Here is a 19,127-nt window from a genome sequence, read left to right as displayed (position 1 = left end):
AGGCAGGGGAAGCCCGGCAGCAAGTGCCATTTCCACCACAAAGGGAGTTGGGGGGATCTGGCGGCGCTGGTACCTCCCCTAGCACGTCCTCAGCCCTGCCAAACCGCCTGCATAGCTGCCCATGGCCCCCCAACACCAGGAACCCAGGATATATCCAAGAAGATGCCTTCGAGGGTTTTTACACTCTGAAGCTAGCGCTGTTTCACTTACTTCTAAGAACCTTCAGGCATAAAACCTCGCAAACCTCCCGGTAAAAAGTACCAAGACGCCCTCCCCCTGCCTCTAGGTAACTGCTGTGAGCCTCTGAGCCACAGAATGCTGGTGACAGCTCCTGTCCAGTAGTAGCTTGGTGTGTGTGTGTGTGGGGGGGAATGTTTAATATTAGTGCCAAACAACCAAAATATACTTCTTTTTCACATTTTGCCATTTCTAAGCATTGGACTGTCTCTTAACGTCAGTGTGTAGGATTAACATGTCTCTTTTCCTCCTTCCAAATGTGTCATTAAATTGATGGTGAAGGGAGGCGTGGAGCAGAGGAGGTGGAGCCACAGCAGGGCAAGTTTCCACGCCCTGAACCATCGCTCTCCTCCTCTGCTGTCGCTGTTGGCATTGGGTTCCACATGCTCAAGAGCTGGGCGGGCGATCACTCGCGTAGCAACACCCACAAGGTGCCAGCCGGGGCCACAGGCCTGACGCCAGACACAGAAGTGACAGAGTGGCTCACTCTGAACTCAGACAACCTCTCTCCCCCATCTGACAATTGAGTCCTCAGCTCCTCTTGGCTTTGCCACGCATTCCAAGCCAGGAACTCTCCAGTGATTGGCAACCAGCTTCACTTTGAAAAAGACAAAAGTGGGATCTGAGAGAACTGACCAGGAAGATTAAGTCACATCAAAGGATGCCTTGGAAGAGAGCTCCTAATCTCGGCTAATGACTCAAAAACAAAACAACAACAAAAAATCAACTGCACAGAAGTCGGTCTTCTACGAACGCAACGCAGGTCCACGGTGGGGTCACCAAGTGTCAAGGCTAAGAGAGTCCTAAAGAGGCTCACCCGGCCCAAGCAGCAAAGTGAACGTGGGTCTGGGCCACTGTGCACAGCCTCCAGGGCCCTGCCCCACCCGAAAGCCCCATACCTGTTCGCCCTCCAGGTCAGGCCTGGACCCTCCTGAGGCCCAGACCCTGCTCCTAACTAACCCCAGGACACAGACGAGCACTTCCTGTTTGGCAGCCACTGGACTATTTCTGGGAAAGACTGAGCCAGTCTGCTTTATAGTGTGACTGATCTGCTCCACAACAGTGGGGGACAGGCGCGAGGCAGGCACCTACCTGGCTGGGGATTCTGAACCCATGGCCACAAGAGCTCAAAGAGGCAGATGAACCCAGAGGGCTCAGAAAGCTCCCCCTGCGATCACACCCAAGGCCCCCCACCGTGATGGGGCCCAGCAGCCCTGCCCACCTGCGCTCACCTCCCCACCCCTGCCCAGCCCGCTTCTCGGCATCCTGACTCTGCCGTCGCACAGCTGTCCTTCCACCTGGAAGGGGCCACCTGGTCCTCTCATGGTCTCTAGTCAATCTGGCTTCCTAAGAGAAACTCCTCCAACCCTTGCTAACTGCACTCAGCACCCAGCGCTGCAGCTCCCACGAGCCTACGACTTGCTCTGAGCCTGTCACTTCCTCTGCTGGATGTCTGCTCGCCCCACCCCGTGAGCCTGAGAGCTCCATGGGAAACGGGGCCAATGTCCACTCTGGTCCTTGCTGGGCCTTAGGCCCAGTGCATATTTGTTGTGTGAATAAACCAACGAAACTCCAGCAAGTGACAGAAGAAATGCAAGTCTTCCTCCTCGCTGTAAACATTTTAAAACCCTTAACTGGGCCGGGCGCTGTGGCTCACGCCTGTAATCCTAGCTCTTGGGAGGCCGAGGCGGGCGGATTGCTCAAGGTCAGGAGTTCAAAACCAGCCTGAGCAAGAGCGAGACCCCGTCTCTACTATAAATAGAAAGAAATTAATTGGCCAACTGATATATATATAAAAAATTAGCCGGGCATGGTGGCGCATGCCTGTAGTCCCAGCTACTCGGGAGGCTGAGGCAGGAGGATCGCTTGAGCCCAGGAGTTTGAGGTTGCTGTGAGCTAGGCTGACGCCACGGCACTCACTCTAGCCTGGACAACAAAGCGAGACTCTGTCTCAAAAAAAAAAAAAAAAAACAACCCTTAACTGCAAAGAATAAATGACAACAGCTTCCTGTGCTCGGTGCCATCTCCCCATCGATGGTCCCCTCCGCCTCTCTAAGCAGCAGTCTTGTGCACGCCGCCACTGGGCAGCACGAGGAGCAGCGTGGGCCTCGGTTCTGGCAGAGGGTGGGTGTTAGATACCACACCCAAAACGCAAGCCACAAAAGAGTAAACGATAAACTAGCAAAATCTAAAACTTACGCCAGGCAAAAGATACTGTTGAGAGAACAGAGAGACAAGCCACAGACTCAGAGAAAATATATGCAAATCACACACCAGCTAAAGGACTTGTATCCAGAGTATATAAAGAACTCCTGAAACTCAATAATAAGAAAATGAACACAATTTTTAAAAAGGGGAGTAAAATTCTGAAGAAATACTTGACCAAAGAAAATATATGAACTGCACATAAGCGCATGAAAAGATAATCATCGTCAGTCTTCAGAGAGATGAGATGCAAGGGAAAAGCCTAAGCAGGCATTGCTTCACACCCCAGGGCGGCCGTGATCACAGAGACAGAACGTAAAACCTAAGTGTCGGTGAGGACGTGGGGAAACCGGAGCCCACATGGGCTGCTGGTGGGAATGTGAAATGACGCGGCCATTATGGGAAACAGTCTGGCAGTTACTCAAAAAGTTAAACACAGAACGACCAAAAGATCCAGCAATTCCACTGGAATTTGGCGGTGGTGACGGTGTGATGGTTGCACACCTCGGAATACGCGAAAACCATTGGACTGTACACCTGAAATGGATGAATTGTAGATTATGGAATTATATCACAATAGAGACATACAACACACTCATTAGATGGGGAGGGGAGGAGAGAATGAAGGAAGGGAGGGAGGGAGGCAGGGAGGAAAGGAAAGAGAAAGGAAACCACCGGACCCCATCGAGCGCTGGCCGGGCTGTGGAGCAACAGGAACTCTCACTGCAAAACGGGACCAGCCCTTTGCAAACTGTTGGGCCATTTCTTATAAAGTTAAACAAATATATACCATATGACCCAGCAATCCCCATTTCTAGATATTTACCCAAACAAACTGAAAACTTATGTGCACACAAATCCTATATGCAAATATTTACGGCAACTTTATGCATAATCACCAAAATGCGGAAACTACCTGATGTCCTTCGGCAGATGAATGGACAAACTGGGAGGCATCCCTACAACAGGACGCTCCTCGGCAGAGAAAGGACCCAACTATTCACTCATGCAACTGCACGCATGAATCCTAAGTGCACTTTGTGAAGTGAAAGAAGCCAGACACAAAGGGCCATATACCGTCCCATTCTGTATGTGACAATCTGGAAAATGCAAAGCTATGGGAATAGAAAACAGGTGAGATGGCTGCAAGGGACTGAGGCTGGGAGAAGGGGCAAACTTTAAAGAGGGAGCTCCCACCCACCCCCTGGCCAACTTGAGAACAATTTGAGCAACAAAGTAAGTAACAATGGCATTGGATTATAACCGAAAGAAAAAACAGATATCCATGAATCCATATTGATACAAATAAATGACTGAATACATAAATAAATGGGGGAGAAAGGACAACTCTTCCTTACCAAAAAATTACAATTTTTGGAATGAAAGAACCAAACGTCACCACCAGACCACCACTGAGGAGCGCTCATCGGAAGGAACTACAGGTTGAGTATCCCTTGTCTGAAATACTCGGGACCACAAATGTTCCAGTTTCAGAGTTTTCACATTTTGGAATATTTGCCTTATACTTCCAGGCTCAGCATTCCTAATCCGAAAAGTGGAAATTCAAATACTCTGATGAGCATTTCCTTTGAGCATCACATTGGCACTCCAAAAGTTTCGAATTCTGGAGCATTTCGGACTTTCGCAGTAGGAATACGCAGCTTGTATGAAAAGCTACACAGTCGTCTGCATAGCTTCTAAGTATCTCCCCCCAAAATAAGTATTAGTTACCTGGTGCTTTTAACCTGTGCTCCTGGGCACAGGATGGAGGCCTTAATTCCTGGTCCCCTGAGTGTGGGCTGGACTGAGTGGCTCACTCCTAACTCACAGAGAGTGGAAAGGCACAGACAGCACCTTGACAGTGGAGAGACCTGGCAGGCACCGCCTTAACCGGCAGATCAAGGTCAGCATCACCTGTTAACCGTAAGCCACATGAAAATCTGCCACCTCCTCGTATGACATGCGGAGAACGGCACCTCTCTGTGGTCTTCTTACCAAAATCTATAACCACAGACTAGTCGTAAGAAAATACCAGACAAATGCAAGCTCAGGGAGAGTCTACAAAAGACCTTCCTGATACATTTCAAAATTATCAAGGCCATGAAAGACAAGGAAAGACTGAGAAGAGAGACGGGACAGCTCAATACAATCTAGCAACCCAGAGTAGATTCCAAAACAGGGAAAGGATATTAGCGGAAAATGGCAGCATCCCAATGGTCTGCAGTTCAGTTGACGGGATCGCACCAATGTCAGCTTCTCAGTGCTGATCACTGTTAAGGGAAGCAGGGGTACGATCTGTGGGAACTCTCTGTACTATCTTTGCAATTCTTCCGTGTCTAAAATTATTTCAAAATTTTAAAATAAAAAAAAAATCATAACTATGAGACATTCCCTGTCAGGAACCAGACTTGGCTTACTTACTGGAAGATTTTTATGTACGTTTGGAGCAACTTGGGTGTGTGATTCTACTTTAAGTGTAAATTTTATGGAATCTAAATACAGATCAAGTCTTTCCGATGAAACTTTTGTGTGCAAATTGACATGTACAGTAAGTATTATACACAGACCAGATCTGCAAGACTTAGTACGAAAAAAGAAATGTAAAATACCACATTAATAATTTTAAAATACTGATTACATGTTGAAATGGTACTATTTTAGATATACTGGGCTAAATAAATTATAATAATAATAATTATTATTATTATAAAGATTAATTTCACCTCTTTTTCACCTCTTTTTTTTTTTTTTGAGACGGTGTCTCGCTTTGTTGCCCAGGCTAGAGTGAGTGCCGTGGCGTCAGCCTAGCTCACAGCAACCTCAGACTCCTGGGCTCAAGCAATCCTCCTGCCTCAGCCTCCCAAGTAGCAGGGACTACAGGCATGCATCACCATGCCCGGCTAATTTTTTCTATATATATTAGTTGGCCAATTAATTTCTTTCTATTTATAGTAGAGACGGGGTCTCGCTCTTGCTCTGGCCGGTTTCTAACTCCTGACCTCGAGCAATCCACCCGCCTCGGCCTCCCAGAGTGTTAGGATTACAGGCGTGAGCCACCACGCCTGGCCTCACCTGTTTCTTTTGACCTTTTTCAATGTGGCTATTTAAAAAAAGAAAAATTAAGTTATGCATATTAATAACCCAAGGTCCAAGATGTAACTCACTCATTGGAACAGCAAGGGCATAAAATACCTGGGACCACTTCTGGAACAACCACCAGATATAAGGGGAGCATTTCAGCAAGACCCCTGCACCTGACTGGCCCCAGTATATGTAGGAACCAATTTATCCATCCTGGGCACCACTGCTGTGTCCCGGGCAGCACCAACAGGCTCTTGCAAGCCCCCTTCAAGGCCCCAGCCCACTTTCCAAAGGAACAATTCAGCCACAGCACACAGAGGCCTCTGGTCCATGTGTGATGGGAGGGCAACAACCCAGACACCCCTCAGAGAGCCAGTGCTCCCTACTGGGGGACACTCACATCACACATTCAGTCTGCCAAGCAACGTGTTTTGCTGGCAACATTGAAAAGTGGGCACTTATCCAGAACAGATAAAGAACTCTTACAACTCAGCAACAAAAAGAAAAACAACCCGATTCAAACATGGGCAAAGGGCTTGAATAGACATGTCTTCAAAGAAAAGAAGATGTACAAATTGCCAAGAAGCACACAAAAAGATGCTCCACATCTTGAGTCATGAGGGAAATGCAAATCAAAACCACCATAAGATAGCACTTCACACCCACTAGAACGGCTATGATTAAAAACAAACAAACAGAGGAGAACCAATGCTGGCGAGGATGTGGAGAAATTGGAATGCCTTGCATTGCTGGTGGCAATGCAGAACGGTTTGGCAATGCAGAACGGTTTGGCTGCCGTGGAGAACAGTTTGGCGGGCTCCTAACAGTTAAACACAGAATTACCACGGGACCCAGCAATTTCACTCAGGGATGCAGTCAGCCCCCAGTGCCTGCTGGGGATTGGATCCAGGATGCCCCTCGGATATCAAAATCTGCAGAGGCTCAAGTCTCTTACATAAAAGGGCGCAGTATTTGCATAAACTCGAAGAACATTCTCCAGTGTACTTGGAATCACCTCTGGATTACCTATAACACCTAATACAATGCCTCCACATCATTCATTCACGTGGAATCAATGCAATACTCTGCGTGTGGCAAGCTGAAGTTTTGCTTTTTGGAACTTTGTGGAATTTTTTTTTCTGGATACTTTTTATCTATGGTTGGTTGAATTCACGGATGGGGAAACCATGGAAACAGAGGGCTGACCGTACACACCCGAAAGAAGTGAAAACTGGTACTCAAGCAAATACACGTATACCACGTCCAAAGCGGCACTAGTCCCAACAGCCAGGAGGTGGGAAGAGCCCAGATGTTCATCAATGGACAAACTGTGGTTCATCCACACAGTGGAATAGCATCTGGCCATGAAAAGGAATGTTCTTATCCATGCCACAACATGGATGGACTCATAAATACAGTACTCAGGAAAGAAACCAGACTCGAAGGTAGCATACTGTGTTTACATGAAACTTCCAGAATCGGCACATCACTGAGACAGAACACAGATCCGAGGCTGCCAGGGCTGGGGTGACGGGAGATAGGACCAACTGCTTACTGGGCATGGCGTTTCCTTTTGGGGTGATGACAATGTTTTGGAACTAGAGAGACGGTGGTTGCACAACACTGTGAATGTACTAAATGCCACTGAATTGTTTACTTTAAAATGGTCAATTTCATGTTACATGAATTTCACCTCAATTTTTTAAAAGGGGGTGTGCCACAAGGTTTTTGACACATGGACGTATAACATCTACTGCCTCTGGAATGAATCTGGTTCATCCATTTGGACACTCGTTCAACAAATGTCCACCAAGTGCCACTCTGATGGTTAATTTTAGGTGTCAACCCGACTGGATTAAGGAACACCCAGAGAACTGGTAACGTACCACTTCTGGGCGTGTCCGCAGAGATGTTCCCAGAGGAGATGGCATTCGAGTTAGTGGATGGAGCGGGACCATCTGCCTCAGTGTGGGCGGGCACCACCCGACTGGCTGGGGGGCCCCGGGAGAACAAAAAAGGCAGAGAATAGGGTGATTTCCCCTCTCTCTCCTCCTGCCTTTGCACATCAGAACTCCAGGCCTTCCGGGGCCTCATGCCTTTGGCTGAAAATTATACCACTGGCACCCCCAGTCTGGGGCTTTCGGACATGGAATGAGCCACGCTACGGCCATGCCAGGGTCTCCAGCTTGCAGATGGCCTGGTGTGAGACTTCTCAGCCTCCACGGTCACGTGAGCCGATTCCCCTATATACGGACGCACACACACACACACACACACACACACACACCTCTTACTGGTTCTGTCTCTCTGGAGACCTCTAATAAAACCACCAATGCGTCAAGGAAGAAATCACTAGGAAAGTTAGAAAATACTCTGAGATCATGAAAAAAAAAACCCCAACATACCCAAACGTATGGACTATAAAAAAGCAAGCCACGCTCAGAGGGAAGTTCAGAGGCGTAAATCCCTACAACATGAAAAAGTAAAAATAATGTCAAATCAATAACTCTACACCTTAAAGAATTAGAAAAAGAACAAACAAAACCCAAAGCCAGCCTAAGAAAACACAAGAATAGAGATAAATGAAACAGAGAATAAAAGACAATAGAGCCGGTGGCTCATGCCTGTAATCCTAGCTCTCTGGGAGGCCAAGGGGGCAGATTGCTCGAGGTCAGGAGTTCAAAAACCAGCCTGAGCAAGAGCGAGACCCCGTCTCTACTATAAATAGAAAGAAATTAATTGGCCAACTGATATATATATATATATATATATATAAAAAAAAAAATTAGCCAAGCATGGTGGCGCATGCCTGTAGTCCCAGCTACTTGGGAGGCTGAGGCAGGAGGATCGCTTAAGCCCAGGAGTTTGAGGTTGCTGTGAGCTAGGCTGACGCCACGGCACTCACTCTAGCCTGGACAACAAAGTGAGACTCTGTCTCAAAAAAAAAAGACAATAGAGTGTCTCATGCCTGTAATCTTAGCACTCTGGGAGGCCAAGGCGGGAGGATCGCTCAAGGTCAGGAGTTCAAAACCAGCCTGAGCAAGAGCGAAACCCGTCTCTACTATAAATAGAAAGAAATTAATTGGCCAGCTAAAAATACATAGAGAAAAAATTAGCCGGGCATGGTGGCGCATGCCTGTAGTCCCAGCAACTTGGGAGGCTGAGGCAGAAGGATTGCTTGACCCTAGGAGTTTGAGGTTGCTATGAGCTAGGCTGAAGCCACAGCACTCTAGCCTGGGCAACAGAGTGAGATTCTGTCTATAAAAAAAAAAAAAAAAAAAAAGACAATAGAGTGATTCAATAAAATCCAAGTTTGTTCTTTGAACAGACCAACTAAACTAACAAACCTTGAGCTACATTAGGAGAAAGAACATACAAATAACCAAAACCAGAAATAAAAGTGTAAAGTATCAACTTTACATAAATTAAAGGAATTATAAGAAAATACTATGAATAATAACACACCAACTAGATAATCTAGGTAAAATGGACATAGCCCTAGAAACAAATTACTAAAACTGACTCAAGAAGAGGTAGAAAATCTCAACAGATCTGTAACAAGAGACTGATTAATAATCAAAAACTTCCCACAGAGAAGTTCAGAAAGAGCTGGCTTCACTGATGGACTCTACCAACATTCAGCATTCAAAGAAGAATGGACTCCAATCCTACTCAAATTCTCCTAAAATTCAGAAGAGGAGGGAATACTTCCTAACACAGTCTATGAGGTCGGCATTACCCTGGTACCACAAGCCAGACAAAGAAACCACAAGAAAACTACAGACCGATATTCTTTATGAATGCAGATACAAACATCCTCAACAAAATACCAACACTCCCAATCCAACAGCACGTTAAAAAGATTATACACAATAACCAAAAGGAACTTATCCCAGGAATGCAAGGGTGGTTCCACATAAAATCAATCAATACAACACATCACATTAATAAAAAGAAGGAAAAAACCTACACGATTTTTCTCAAGGGAGGCAGATAAAAACCTCAAAAATTCAACACCTGTTCATGATTTTAAAAAAACACAAACTCAGCAAATCAGGAATAAAAGGTATGGCATAATAAATATGTATTTGGTCTCCCCTGGCCCTAGCACAGAGCTTCTTAAAACCCTTATAACTTTCTGAGGGACAGGGGTGATAGGAGTATATTTTGTTTTAATATCTGGTCTTAGTCCTAGGTTCCTGACACAGAGCTTCTAAGACCCTTGAGATCTCTGAAGTGATTAGAGAGCATCCTTTTGTAAGGCTGGTGGCCAAAAGCCCGATAGCTTCAGGATGGGGGCTGGTTGCCAGAGGAACCAACCACGTGACCAGAGGGTTGGAATTTTCAGCCCCACCCCCGGCCTCCTGGGCCCAATCACCCATGGCCAATGATGTCATCAATCATGCCCACATAATGGGGCTCCACGAAAACCTCAAACAAAAGGGTTCAGAGAGCTCCCTCCCACGTCAGTGAGTACAGCGAGGTGCTGGGACAGTGGTGCGTCCAGAGGGCGTAGAAGGGAAGCTCTGTGCCCCTTCCCTGGTACCCTGCTCTGTGCATTGCTTCCACGTGGCCATTACTGATTATATCCTTCACAATAAACCAGTAACGGAAGTCAAATGTCTCCTTGAGCTCTGTGAACCATTACAGAAAATTAACAAACATATGGACGGGGAACCCCCGATTTATGGCCAGTTAGGCACAGGTGGACTTGCAACTGGCATCTGAAGTGGGGGCCGTCTTGTGAGAATGAGCCCTTAACTCAGAACTTAGATTCTGCGCTAACTCCAGGTAGTTAGTACCACAATCAAATTAAATTGTAGGACGCCCAGGTGGTGTCCAGTGAACTGGAGAATTGCAATACAAGGAAAATCCACACATTTGGTGTCGGAAATATTTTGAGTGGAGAAAACAGAGTTGGTCTTCCCTCCCTCCTTTTAGAAGGGGAATTCTTTAACCTGATAAAGGGCATTTATGAAAAACCCACCACTGACATCACACTAATGGTAAATGACTGAAAGCTTTTCCCCCTGAAGATGGGAAACAACACAGGATGCCCAATGTCATCACTACTATCCAACATCGCACCGGAAGTCCTAACCAAAGCAATGAAGCAACAAGAACAAACAAAAGACATCCATATTGGAAAGTAAGAAATAAAACTATAAAACCACAATGTAAATGATAGTGTAAAAAAAAAAAAAAAAGAAAAAGAAAAAGAAATAAAGTTAAAAAAAGAAATAAATAAAAAAGAAATAAAACTAACTCTACTTGCAGAGGACACAATTATACATACAGAAAATCCCAAAGAAGCCACAAAAAAAAACTACTAAAGCTAATAAACAAGTTCAGTAAAGATGCAAGGTAGAAGATCAACACACAAAAGTCAGTTGGCAATTAAGAAAACAATTCCATTTACAACAGCATCCAAAAGAATAAAATATCTGGGAATAAATTTAACCAAGCAGGTGAAATATGCACTGGAAACTATAAAACACTGCTGAAAAATTAAAGAGGGCCTAATTAAATGGAAAGACATACTATGTTCACGGACTGGAGGACTTAACACTGCTAAAACATCTCAAAAGTGATACACAGAGTCAATGCAGTCCTTATCAAAATTCTAATGGGATTTTTTGAAAAAAGAGAAAAGCCAAAAACCTTAAACTCATATAAAATCACAAGGGGCCCAGAATAACCAAACTCATACTGAAGGGGGGAAAAAACCAAAACACGAAGTTGGAAGATTCAAAACTTCCTGATTTCAAAACTACCTACAAAGCTACAATAATCAAAACAGTATGGAGGCCGGGGGCGCGGTGGCTCATGCCTGTAATCCTAGCTCTCTGGGAGGCCGAGGCGGGTGGATCGCTCAAGGTCAGGAGTTCAAAACCAGCCTGAGCAAGAGTGAGACCCCGTCTCTACTATAAATAGAAAGAAATTAATTGGCCAACTAATATATATAGAAAAAATTAGCCGGGCATGGTGGCGCATGCCTGTAGTCCCAGCTACCCGGGAGGCTGAGGCAACAGGATTGCTTGAGCCCAGGAGTTTGAGGTTGCTGTGAGCTAGGCTGACGCCACGGCACTCACTCTAGCCTGGGCAACAAAGTAAGACTCTGCCTCAAAACAAAACAAAACAAAACAAAACAAAACAACAGTATGGTACTAGCATAAGGATAGACACAGACCAATGGGAAATAATTAAGGGTCCAGTTTTAAACCCAAAAATCTATGGTTGACTGATTTTCAACAAGGGCACTGAGACCACTCAATAGGAAAAAAAGAGTCTCTTCAACAAATGGTGCTGGGACACCCAGAAAACCACATGTACAAGAACCAAGTTGGGCCCTTGCCCTCACTCCATACACAAACGTCAACTCAGAATGGACCAACTACATAACCATAAGAACCAAAACTATTAAACTAGTATAAGTAAACATATTTGGCAACAGAGTCACAGATGTGACACCAAAAGTCTGAGCAATCAAAGAAAAAATAAACTGAACTTCATAAAAATTTAACACTTTCGTGCATCAAAAGACATTATCAAGAATGTGAAAAAACCCAGGGAAGGAGATAAAATATTTGCAAATCACACATCTGGTAAGGGTTCAATATCCAAAACATACAAAGAACTTCTATAACCAACAACAAGGAGACAGACAACCCAATTCAAAAGGGGGCAATGGACGTATGAAGACCGTTCTCCAAAGAAGATATACAAATAGCCGGCAAGCATGTGAAAAGATGTGGAATATCTCTGGCCATTAAGGAAATGCAAATGAAAACCTCAATGTATGACCGCTTCACACCCACTAGGATGGCTGTAAATTTAAAAAACAGAAAATAAGCATTGCTGACGATGTGGAGAAATGGGAACCCTCACACTTTGCTGGTGGAAACATAAAATGCTGCAGTCCCTGTGGAAAACCGTTTGCAGGTCCTCAAAAAGTTTGACACAAAATCACTGTATAACCCAGCAAGTCCATCCCTAGGTACCTACACGGAGAGGAAAACTGGCATGCAAGCAAGTCCACGTACATGAACGTTCGCGGCAGCGCTACTCACAACAGCAAACAGGCAGAAACAGCCCACATGTCTACCGAGAGGTGAACTGATGCTCAAATTGTGGCACAGCAAAGCCTGGTCCTCTGTGGATTCACCTACTCGCTGAAGTTTATTTGTAAACCGCAAATCAATCCTCTCTGCTTTCAGTCATTTGCAGACACGCACACAACAGCAAAAAATCCGATTCGCCCAATGCACACATCCCCGGATGCCAAACAAGGCAATGCTATCTTGTTTCAGAAAAATTTCTTTACAACACACATATATTACACTTCTGTAATCAGACGAAGCCCTCCAATTTTTTTTTTTCCTTGAGAGAAAAGAGCAATTTATCTGTAAGAGAGCAACCCGCCAACAGGTCATATAAAACGTGGCTGCAGTTAAGTTCTAGTGTGTGAATACCACATGAGCAGACAACGCCACACTCAAGGTCAAGCACACTACACGCCTGTACGAGAAGGGGTGCTGTGTTTGAGAAAGCACCTTTGCTGCTCTGGTCATAGACCCAGCCCACTCACTAGAGAAGCCAGACAACATCTCTTTCCTGGCTGGACCCTCAGCCCTCTAGGTCGCCTGAAGTCTCCGGGGCTCCCCCTCCACCCCACTTTCCTGCCCAGGAAACTGGAAAGAAGCCGACATCAGCTCAACCACCACAAACACTTGGGAAATGGTTAACATGCGCCGGGGCCGGGGCCAAGTGCTCTACCCAGCGTCTCTCTCTGCAGCTTCCCAGAAACCCTGAGCAGCAGATACAGTCACAAACCCATTTTACGGATGGAGAAACTGACACCCTGAGGAGTAACCTGCCCACAGCGACACAGCCAGGGCCTGGGATTTGCACCTAGCATGCTCCTCATTGCTCTCTCCCTCCCAGTCTAGACACCACCACCTCCCCGCCCCAGCCCGACCTGTCACTGCCCTCGAGTCTCACCACCTTAAAGTTCTCCTCACTTTACCTACCACAGACAAACAAGCTGTGGCAAACAACCAAATGCAACCTTGCCCACGTCAGGGTAGAAAAATCATCGTAAATCCACTCACTGTGACCCTGTTCCAAATAGCACACCGTATTCTCTGATCTGTACCAGCTGCTTTTACAATTAACCAACTTTCCTACAATTGTCTGAGCTTTACAAAACATCTAAAGTAGGGACTCACATGTAAACAATATTTGCAGGACATAATACATAAAAAAAAACTGTCCCTGGCACTAGGTGTAAGTAAATGCTGGAATTCATTAAAAACTATCATTGTAGGCCGTGCCTGTTTCAGGGAGGTATTTTTTTTTTTTAAGCCAGCTTTTGCAAACCATGTCTCAGGTATTTAAGCAACAGGTGTGTGTTTGCGCATAGCTGGTCCCAATCCCGGCTCCGCCAATTACTATGTGGCCCTGACCAAGTGACTCGGTACCCAGGGGCTCCTCCATGCAAGGACTGTGGCAGTTACCTTCCTCCGCAGCTTGTCTGGAGACTAAGTAAGGACGTTATTAGCACACACACGCCCGCAGCTGTGATGAGCACTGTCTGCCCAGGCCTTGCCCGTGGTGGCCGCACCTCCCGGGTTCGATGAGCACAGGGCTCTCTAAGCTCTGGGGCACAGCCACCATCAGGGAGAGAGGAGTCCAGTGAACCGGGCACAGAGCACAAGGAGGCAGCCAGCCTTTGTCCCGGCAGAGGCAACACTGTAATTCTCAGAACAGACTCACAGCGGAGCTCCGGCCCCAGCCACGCAGCCTCTGCAGGAATTGTTCAGAGAAATAAACACCGAGCAACGTGCCTTTTTTTCCCCAACAGAAAACCTGGCCTTCCTCCAACAGAGTTCAAATGGAAACACATGCTGAGATCTGAAAAACCTGCTACACCTAAAATGGGAGAATTTTGCCGTATGTAAATTACACCTCGCTAAACCAGACTTAAACAAAATATCTTGACCTGAAACCAGGTGTTGCCGTGAGTAGCTGGACATGCGGAGCCTGCGCACATGCTCCCACTAAAGGGGCGCCTGGAGAAGTGGAAACGTGCTTGGGGCAGCGCCTAGCGCCTTCCAAAGGAGCAAGGCAACAACAAACAGGCTCTCTGCTCTCTGGAGGACCACGGGGTTCCAACAGCGCAGGTAAAGCCCCAAGAAATCCCAAAGAGCAGGCAGGGATACAGAGAACACCCTCAGAAAGGGCACACTGCCCCTCACCGCCCAGCACAGGGCGGGTGCTGAGCCCAGCAGTGACAGGCCCGAGGCCAGAGGGCCACCCACTTCCTTTCCCTACCAGGGGCAGACAAACACGTAGAACGTCGGGGAACTCGGCACAGAAACGGCACTGCAGTCTGGACTTCAGGCTCAGGTGAGTGCTGCAGGACACAGCCCATGCTCAGAATGCGCTTCTGCGACACCTGGGGGCAGCTGGCCTGAGGCTGCCCCACTGCATGTGGACGAGAAGCAGGAGACAAACAGCACTGCCCAGGCCCCGCCAGCCTCAGAAAGGGAGGCCCCGAAAATCCACGAGCAGGCTAGTCCCTGCTGCTGAGGCAGGCCCTGGCCGGAGCCTCTTGGCAGACCCCTAAGGGCACTGGGAAGAGGAGCGGCCACCACCAGTGCCTGTGTGGCTGCAGGCCGTGTCGGGGCCAGATAGGTGTCAGGGTACACAAAAGGCCTAACTGGCCTTCGGGGCCCAAAACTGCTTCTGAACTCCAAGGAACCTGATCCAAGTCACCCTGGGGGGAGTTCAGACCGGCCACAGGACTCTGGTACCTCAGTGCTATGAGCACTCCGCTTCCACACGCTCACCAAAGGGAGCTGGGAGAACCCGGCCGCTCACCTGCCCCGGGGCTCGGCCTGGGAGGTGTCCCGGCACACAGGCTTGGCTCTTGTCCCAATGCGGCCTCAACTCCCAAAGGCCTCAGGATGACCCGGGTTTCTGCAAACAGGGCCCGGGAGACCAAGCACGGAAATCCGGTCCCACGTGCTGGAAAGGTCACTCGGCTCCCTGCGGGGCAGCACATCCAAGCTGCACTCCTGGAGGCCCTTACCGCCAGGAGGTTTGCGGAACAGTGCCATTCCTGCCACACGTCTCGCATGGCCGGTGTAAACCAGGCACTCGGTAAGCAAGTGGGGTGCTCTGCAGGCCTCCCAGGGAGCCCTTCTTCCTCAGAGATGGCAGCACGGCCACCACGCCAGTCTTGCTGCATTTGTAGGAAAGCAGCCAGCCGTGGCCAAGCTGCCCGGAGCCAGGAAATGCCACTGCCCGGCCCTTGGTGACGGGAAGAGGAACAGGGGCAGGCCTTTTAGTTATTTTAATTACTGGTCACAAAAAAGTTTAAAAAATGCAGATAGAAGAAAATAAAAATCCCCTGCGATCCTACCACTCAGATTACCCTTGTTGACATTTTTGATGTATGTAATTCCTTTTTCTTATAAATATCATTCATATAACTTGCTTCCTTCATTCAACAATATTAAGAATTTGGCCGGGCGCAGTGGCTCACGCCTGTAATCCCAGCACTCTGGGAGGCCAAAGTGGGAGGGTCACTTGAGGCTAGGAGTTCAAGACCAGCCTGGGCAACATAGCAAAGCTTAATCTCTACAAAAAATAGAAAAATTAGCCAGGCATAGTGGTGCATGTGCCTGTAGTCTCAGCTACTCAGGAGGCTGAGGCAGGAGGATCACTTGAGCCTAGGAGTTGGAGGCTGCAGTGAGCTGTGATGACACCACTGCACTCCAACCCAGGTGACAGAGCAGACAGTCTCAAAACAAAAAGAACTCTCTCCTCACACCTGTAATCCTAGCACTCTGGGAGGCTGAGGTGGGCGGATTGCTCGAGGTCAAGAGTTCGAAACCAGCCTTAGCAAGAGCGAGACCGTCTCTACTATAAATAGAAAGAAATTAATTGGCCAATTAATGTATATATAGAAAAAAATTAGCCGGGCACGGTGGTGCATGCCTGTAATCCCAGCTACTCGGGAGGCTGAGGCAGGAGGATCGCTTGAGCCCAGGAGTTGGAGGTTGCTGTGAGCTAGGCTGACGCCACGGCACTCACTTTAGCCTGGGCAACAGAGTGAGACTCTGTCTCAAAAAAAAAAAGGAACTCTCTCTCCCCACAGGTCATCAAAGATTCTGGTCAGAAGATGCCCTGTAAGTTTATCTAACCAGGTAAACTTACCTAACCAGGTAAACATCTGCTCATTGTTGGACATTTAAGTTATTTCCAGATCTCTTGTCACTTCGTATGGCCCAGTGACTAACCTCTAGGACCTTGGAGGAACCTATGTCACTGCAGACGTGTTCTCTAGGTGACTGGACTGGCTATGGCCAGCTGCTCCCCTGGAGAAGCGGCACCCTGGAGCACGGCCACCTGCTCTCAAGAGCAATTGGATGGAAACTGACATACGCCCCATGGCGCTCACTGGTGCGTCTGTGCGCAATGGGGACCAGAGCAGTCCCTCACGCCGGGACGGCCACTTCTACCACCTCCTTTGCAAGCTGCCCTTGGCCTGGGGCCTCCACTGGAGCGTGCATCCTGCCCGCTACTGCTCGAGGAGCCTACCTTGTTCTTGAAGTGCACCTCGATGGGCATGATGAAGCCAGCGTAGCCCGACTCCTCCACTTTGTAGGGGGGCTCCTTGCACACTAAAAAGAAAAAAACGCACCCATCAGCTTCCTGCCCCGTTCAAGGCCCAGCCCCAGCAGCAGTGGCACACGCCCCCCGATCCCCACCCTTGCCACCTCCTCGCTAGGACTCTCAGGCTATTCTGGAGGCTGAGCTCCCCTAGGAGAGTCACTGAAGGGCCCTGGAGGGGCAGAGGAGGGGAAAGGTAACCTGGCCACCAGAGCGGTCAGCAGAGGGAGGGCAGGAGGGGGCGCTAGTCACCCTCTGCACGCAGGGCGCCTCTCCTGCAGCGGGTGAGAAGCTGAGGCCAGAGAAGGCCGCGCAGGGGGTCAGTGGGCATGACCTGAGTGAGCTGTGAGACCCAGTGAGGCTCTGTCTCCCAGGCAGGGCCGCACACCCCACTGCGACAGCCTCCGACATGGCAGCTGAGCCCCACTCTGTGCCAGGGACACGCACGCTGGGAGATGGAGAAGGATCTTCCACCTGGGTTCTATTTTAGCACATAATGAGAACACTCCCAAGGGATGCAAACAGAACCTCGTTAACCCCAGAGATTAAAAAAAAAAAAAAATTAAAACGAAGAACAGCAAAGTGCACACAAAATAATCTCCTGTAATTTCATCCTCCAGAATAAACCATCGATGTTTTGACACGCACGCTCTCGCTATGCAGCGCCGTGGAAATACTGTTCTGCTCTTAAGAAAACAATTAGAGCAGCAGAGATCAAATCCCTTGACACCCCCCATCCCTCCCTGTGCAGGAGCAACTGCAACTGGAAGGTGGGAAGAAACCCTGCCCATGGTCCGTAGGTGTCTTTACCCACTTTACTGAGGTGTGACCGACAGGTCGGAAGCTGCACATATTTAATATCTGCGTCTCCGTGAGTTTGCGGCTACACAGACACCCATGAAGCCATCACTACCACCAAGGCCGAGAACATGTCCATCACCTCCTGAAGTCTCCTTTCACCCTTTACTGCTGTTTTTGTTTTCTAAGAACATTTAGCATAAGAGCCAAGCTCACAGCAACTCTGAGCATGCTGTAGTGCAGTAGTGCTGGCTGCAGGCACTCACCGCACGGCACATCCAGAACTCATCTCAAGGAACCCAAGGCCACACTCTTTGACTATCATCTCCCCACTGTCCCCTCCCCCCACCCCAGCCACCCCCACCCTGCTCTCTGCTTCTCTGCATCCGACTGGTTTAAATTCTCCACCTGAGACCGTGTAGTGTCTGTCTTCCGTGTCTGGCTTACTTCACCTAATGTGTTGCCAATTGTTTAAACCCTTTATACACATACGTCTGCTCTAGTAAGGTAATTCTTAAGTGGGCCAGAAATTGCTAGAAAACAGTTAATGGAACATAATGAAACATGTTGTTTTTTTTTAATTCAAACCGTAAGATTTTTCTTTTAAATAAAAAAAAGACTCAAGTATCTAACCTTGTGTATATCGTGTATCTATCCAAACAAAACTGGCAAGCAGCTAGGTCTGGAGTGAGAGGGACCCTCGAAGAGAGGGCTGGCCAGACAGTTTTGCATGGGGCTCCAGTCTGCAAACTCCAGGGAAGCAGGGAAGGGGTTCCCACTACTCATACCCACCTCTACCCACCCGGCCCCAGAGACTGGAGCTGCAGGGACTGACGCCAGGCTGTAAGCTGGCCCGGGGCCCCAGGTCCTGCGCCCAGGGCTCCCTCCGCTCCACCTCCCCTCCCCAACCCCACCTTCCCTGAAAGCCCAGCTCAAGACCTGCTCTCCCCACTGGCTGCCCCCCCCCACCAGCTGCCTGCCCCACCTCGAGATAAGTTTCTGGAGGGCAAGGCCTTGCACACAGCTGGTGTGTCTGAGATCCCTGCTGGGGGAGGGGGCATTCCGCAAACAGCCACAGGACCGCATGGCACAGCCTCCCAGAGGCCAGCAGTAGCCCTGGCTGCCCC

The 19,127-nt window shown here is 48.2% G+C and overlaps 1 protein-coding gene across 2 annotated transcripts in view; it reads right to left on the bottom strand.

Moving 5' to 3' along the window:
* The window catches only part of MLLT1 (MLLT1 super elongation complex subunit), a 61,120-nt gene that overhangs the window by 25,090 nt on the left and 16,903 nt on the right, over positions 1-19,127 (bottom strand). For both annotated transcript variants that reach the window (XM_012761665.3, XM_012761666.3), the window contains exon 3: positions 17,131-17,213. In XM_012761665.3, the coding sequence (XP_012617119.1) occupies positions 17,131-17,213 (83 nt within the window). The remainder of the gene's footprint in view (positions 1-17,130; positions 17,214-19,127) is intronic.

Source organism: Microcebus murinus, chromosome 27 (genome assembly GCF_040939455.1).
Source record: "Microcebus murinus isolate Inina chromosome 27, M.murinus_Inina_mat1.0, whole genome shotgun sequence".
NCBI classification, from domain to species: Eukaryota; Metazoa; Chordata; class Mammalia; order Primates; family Cheirogaleidae; genus Microcebus; species Microcebus murinus.
The sequence above is the reverse complement of the archived record's forward strand: the minus strand, read 5'-3'. Positions and strand labels throughout refer to the sequence as shown.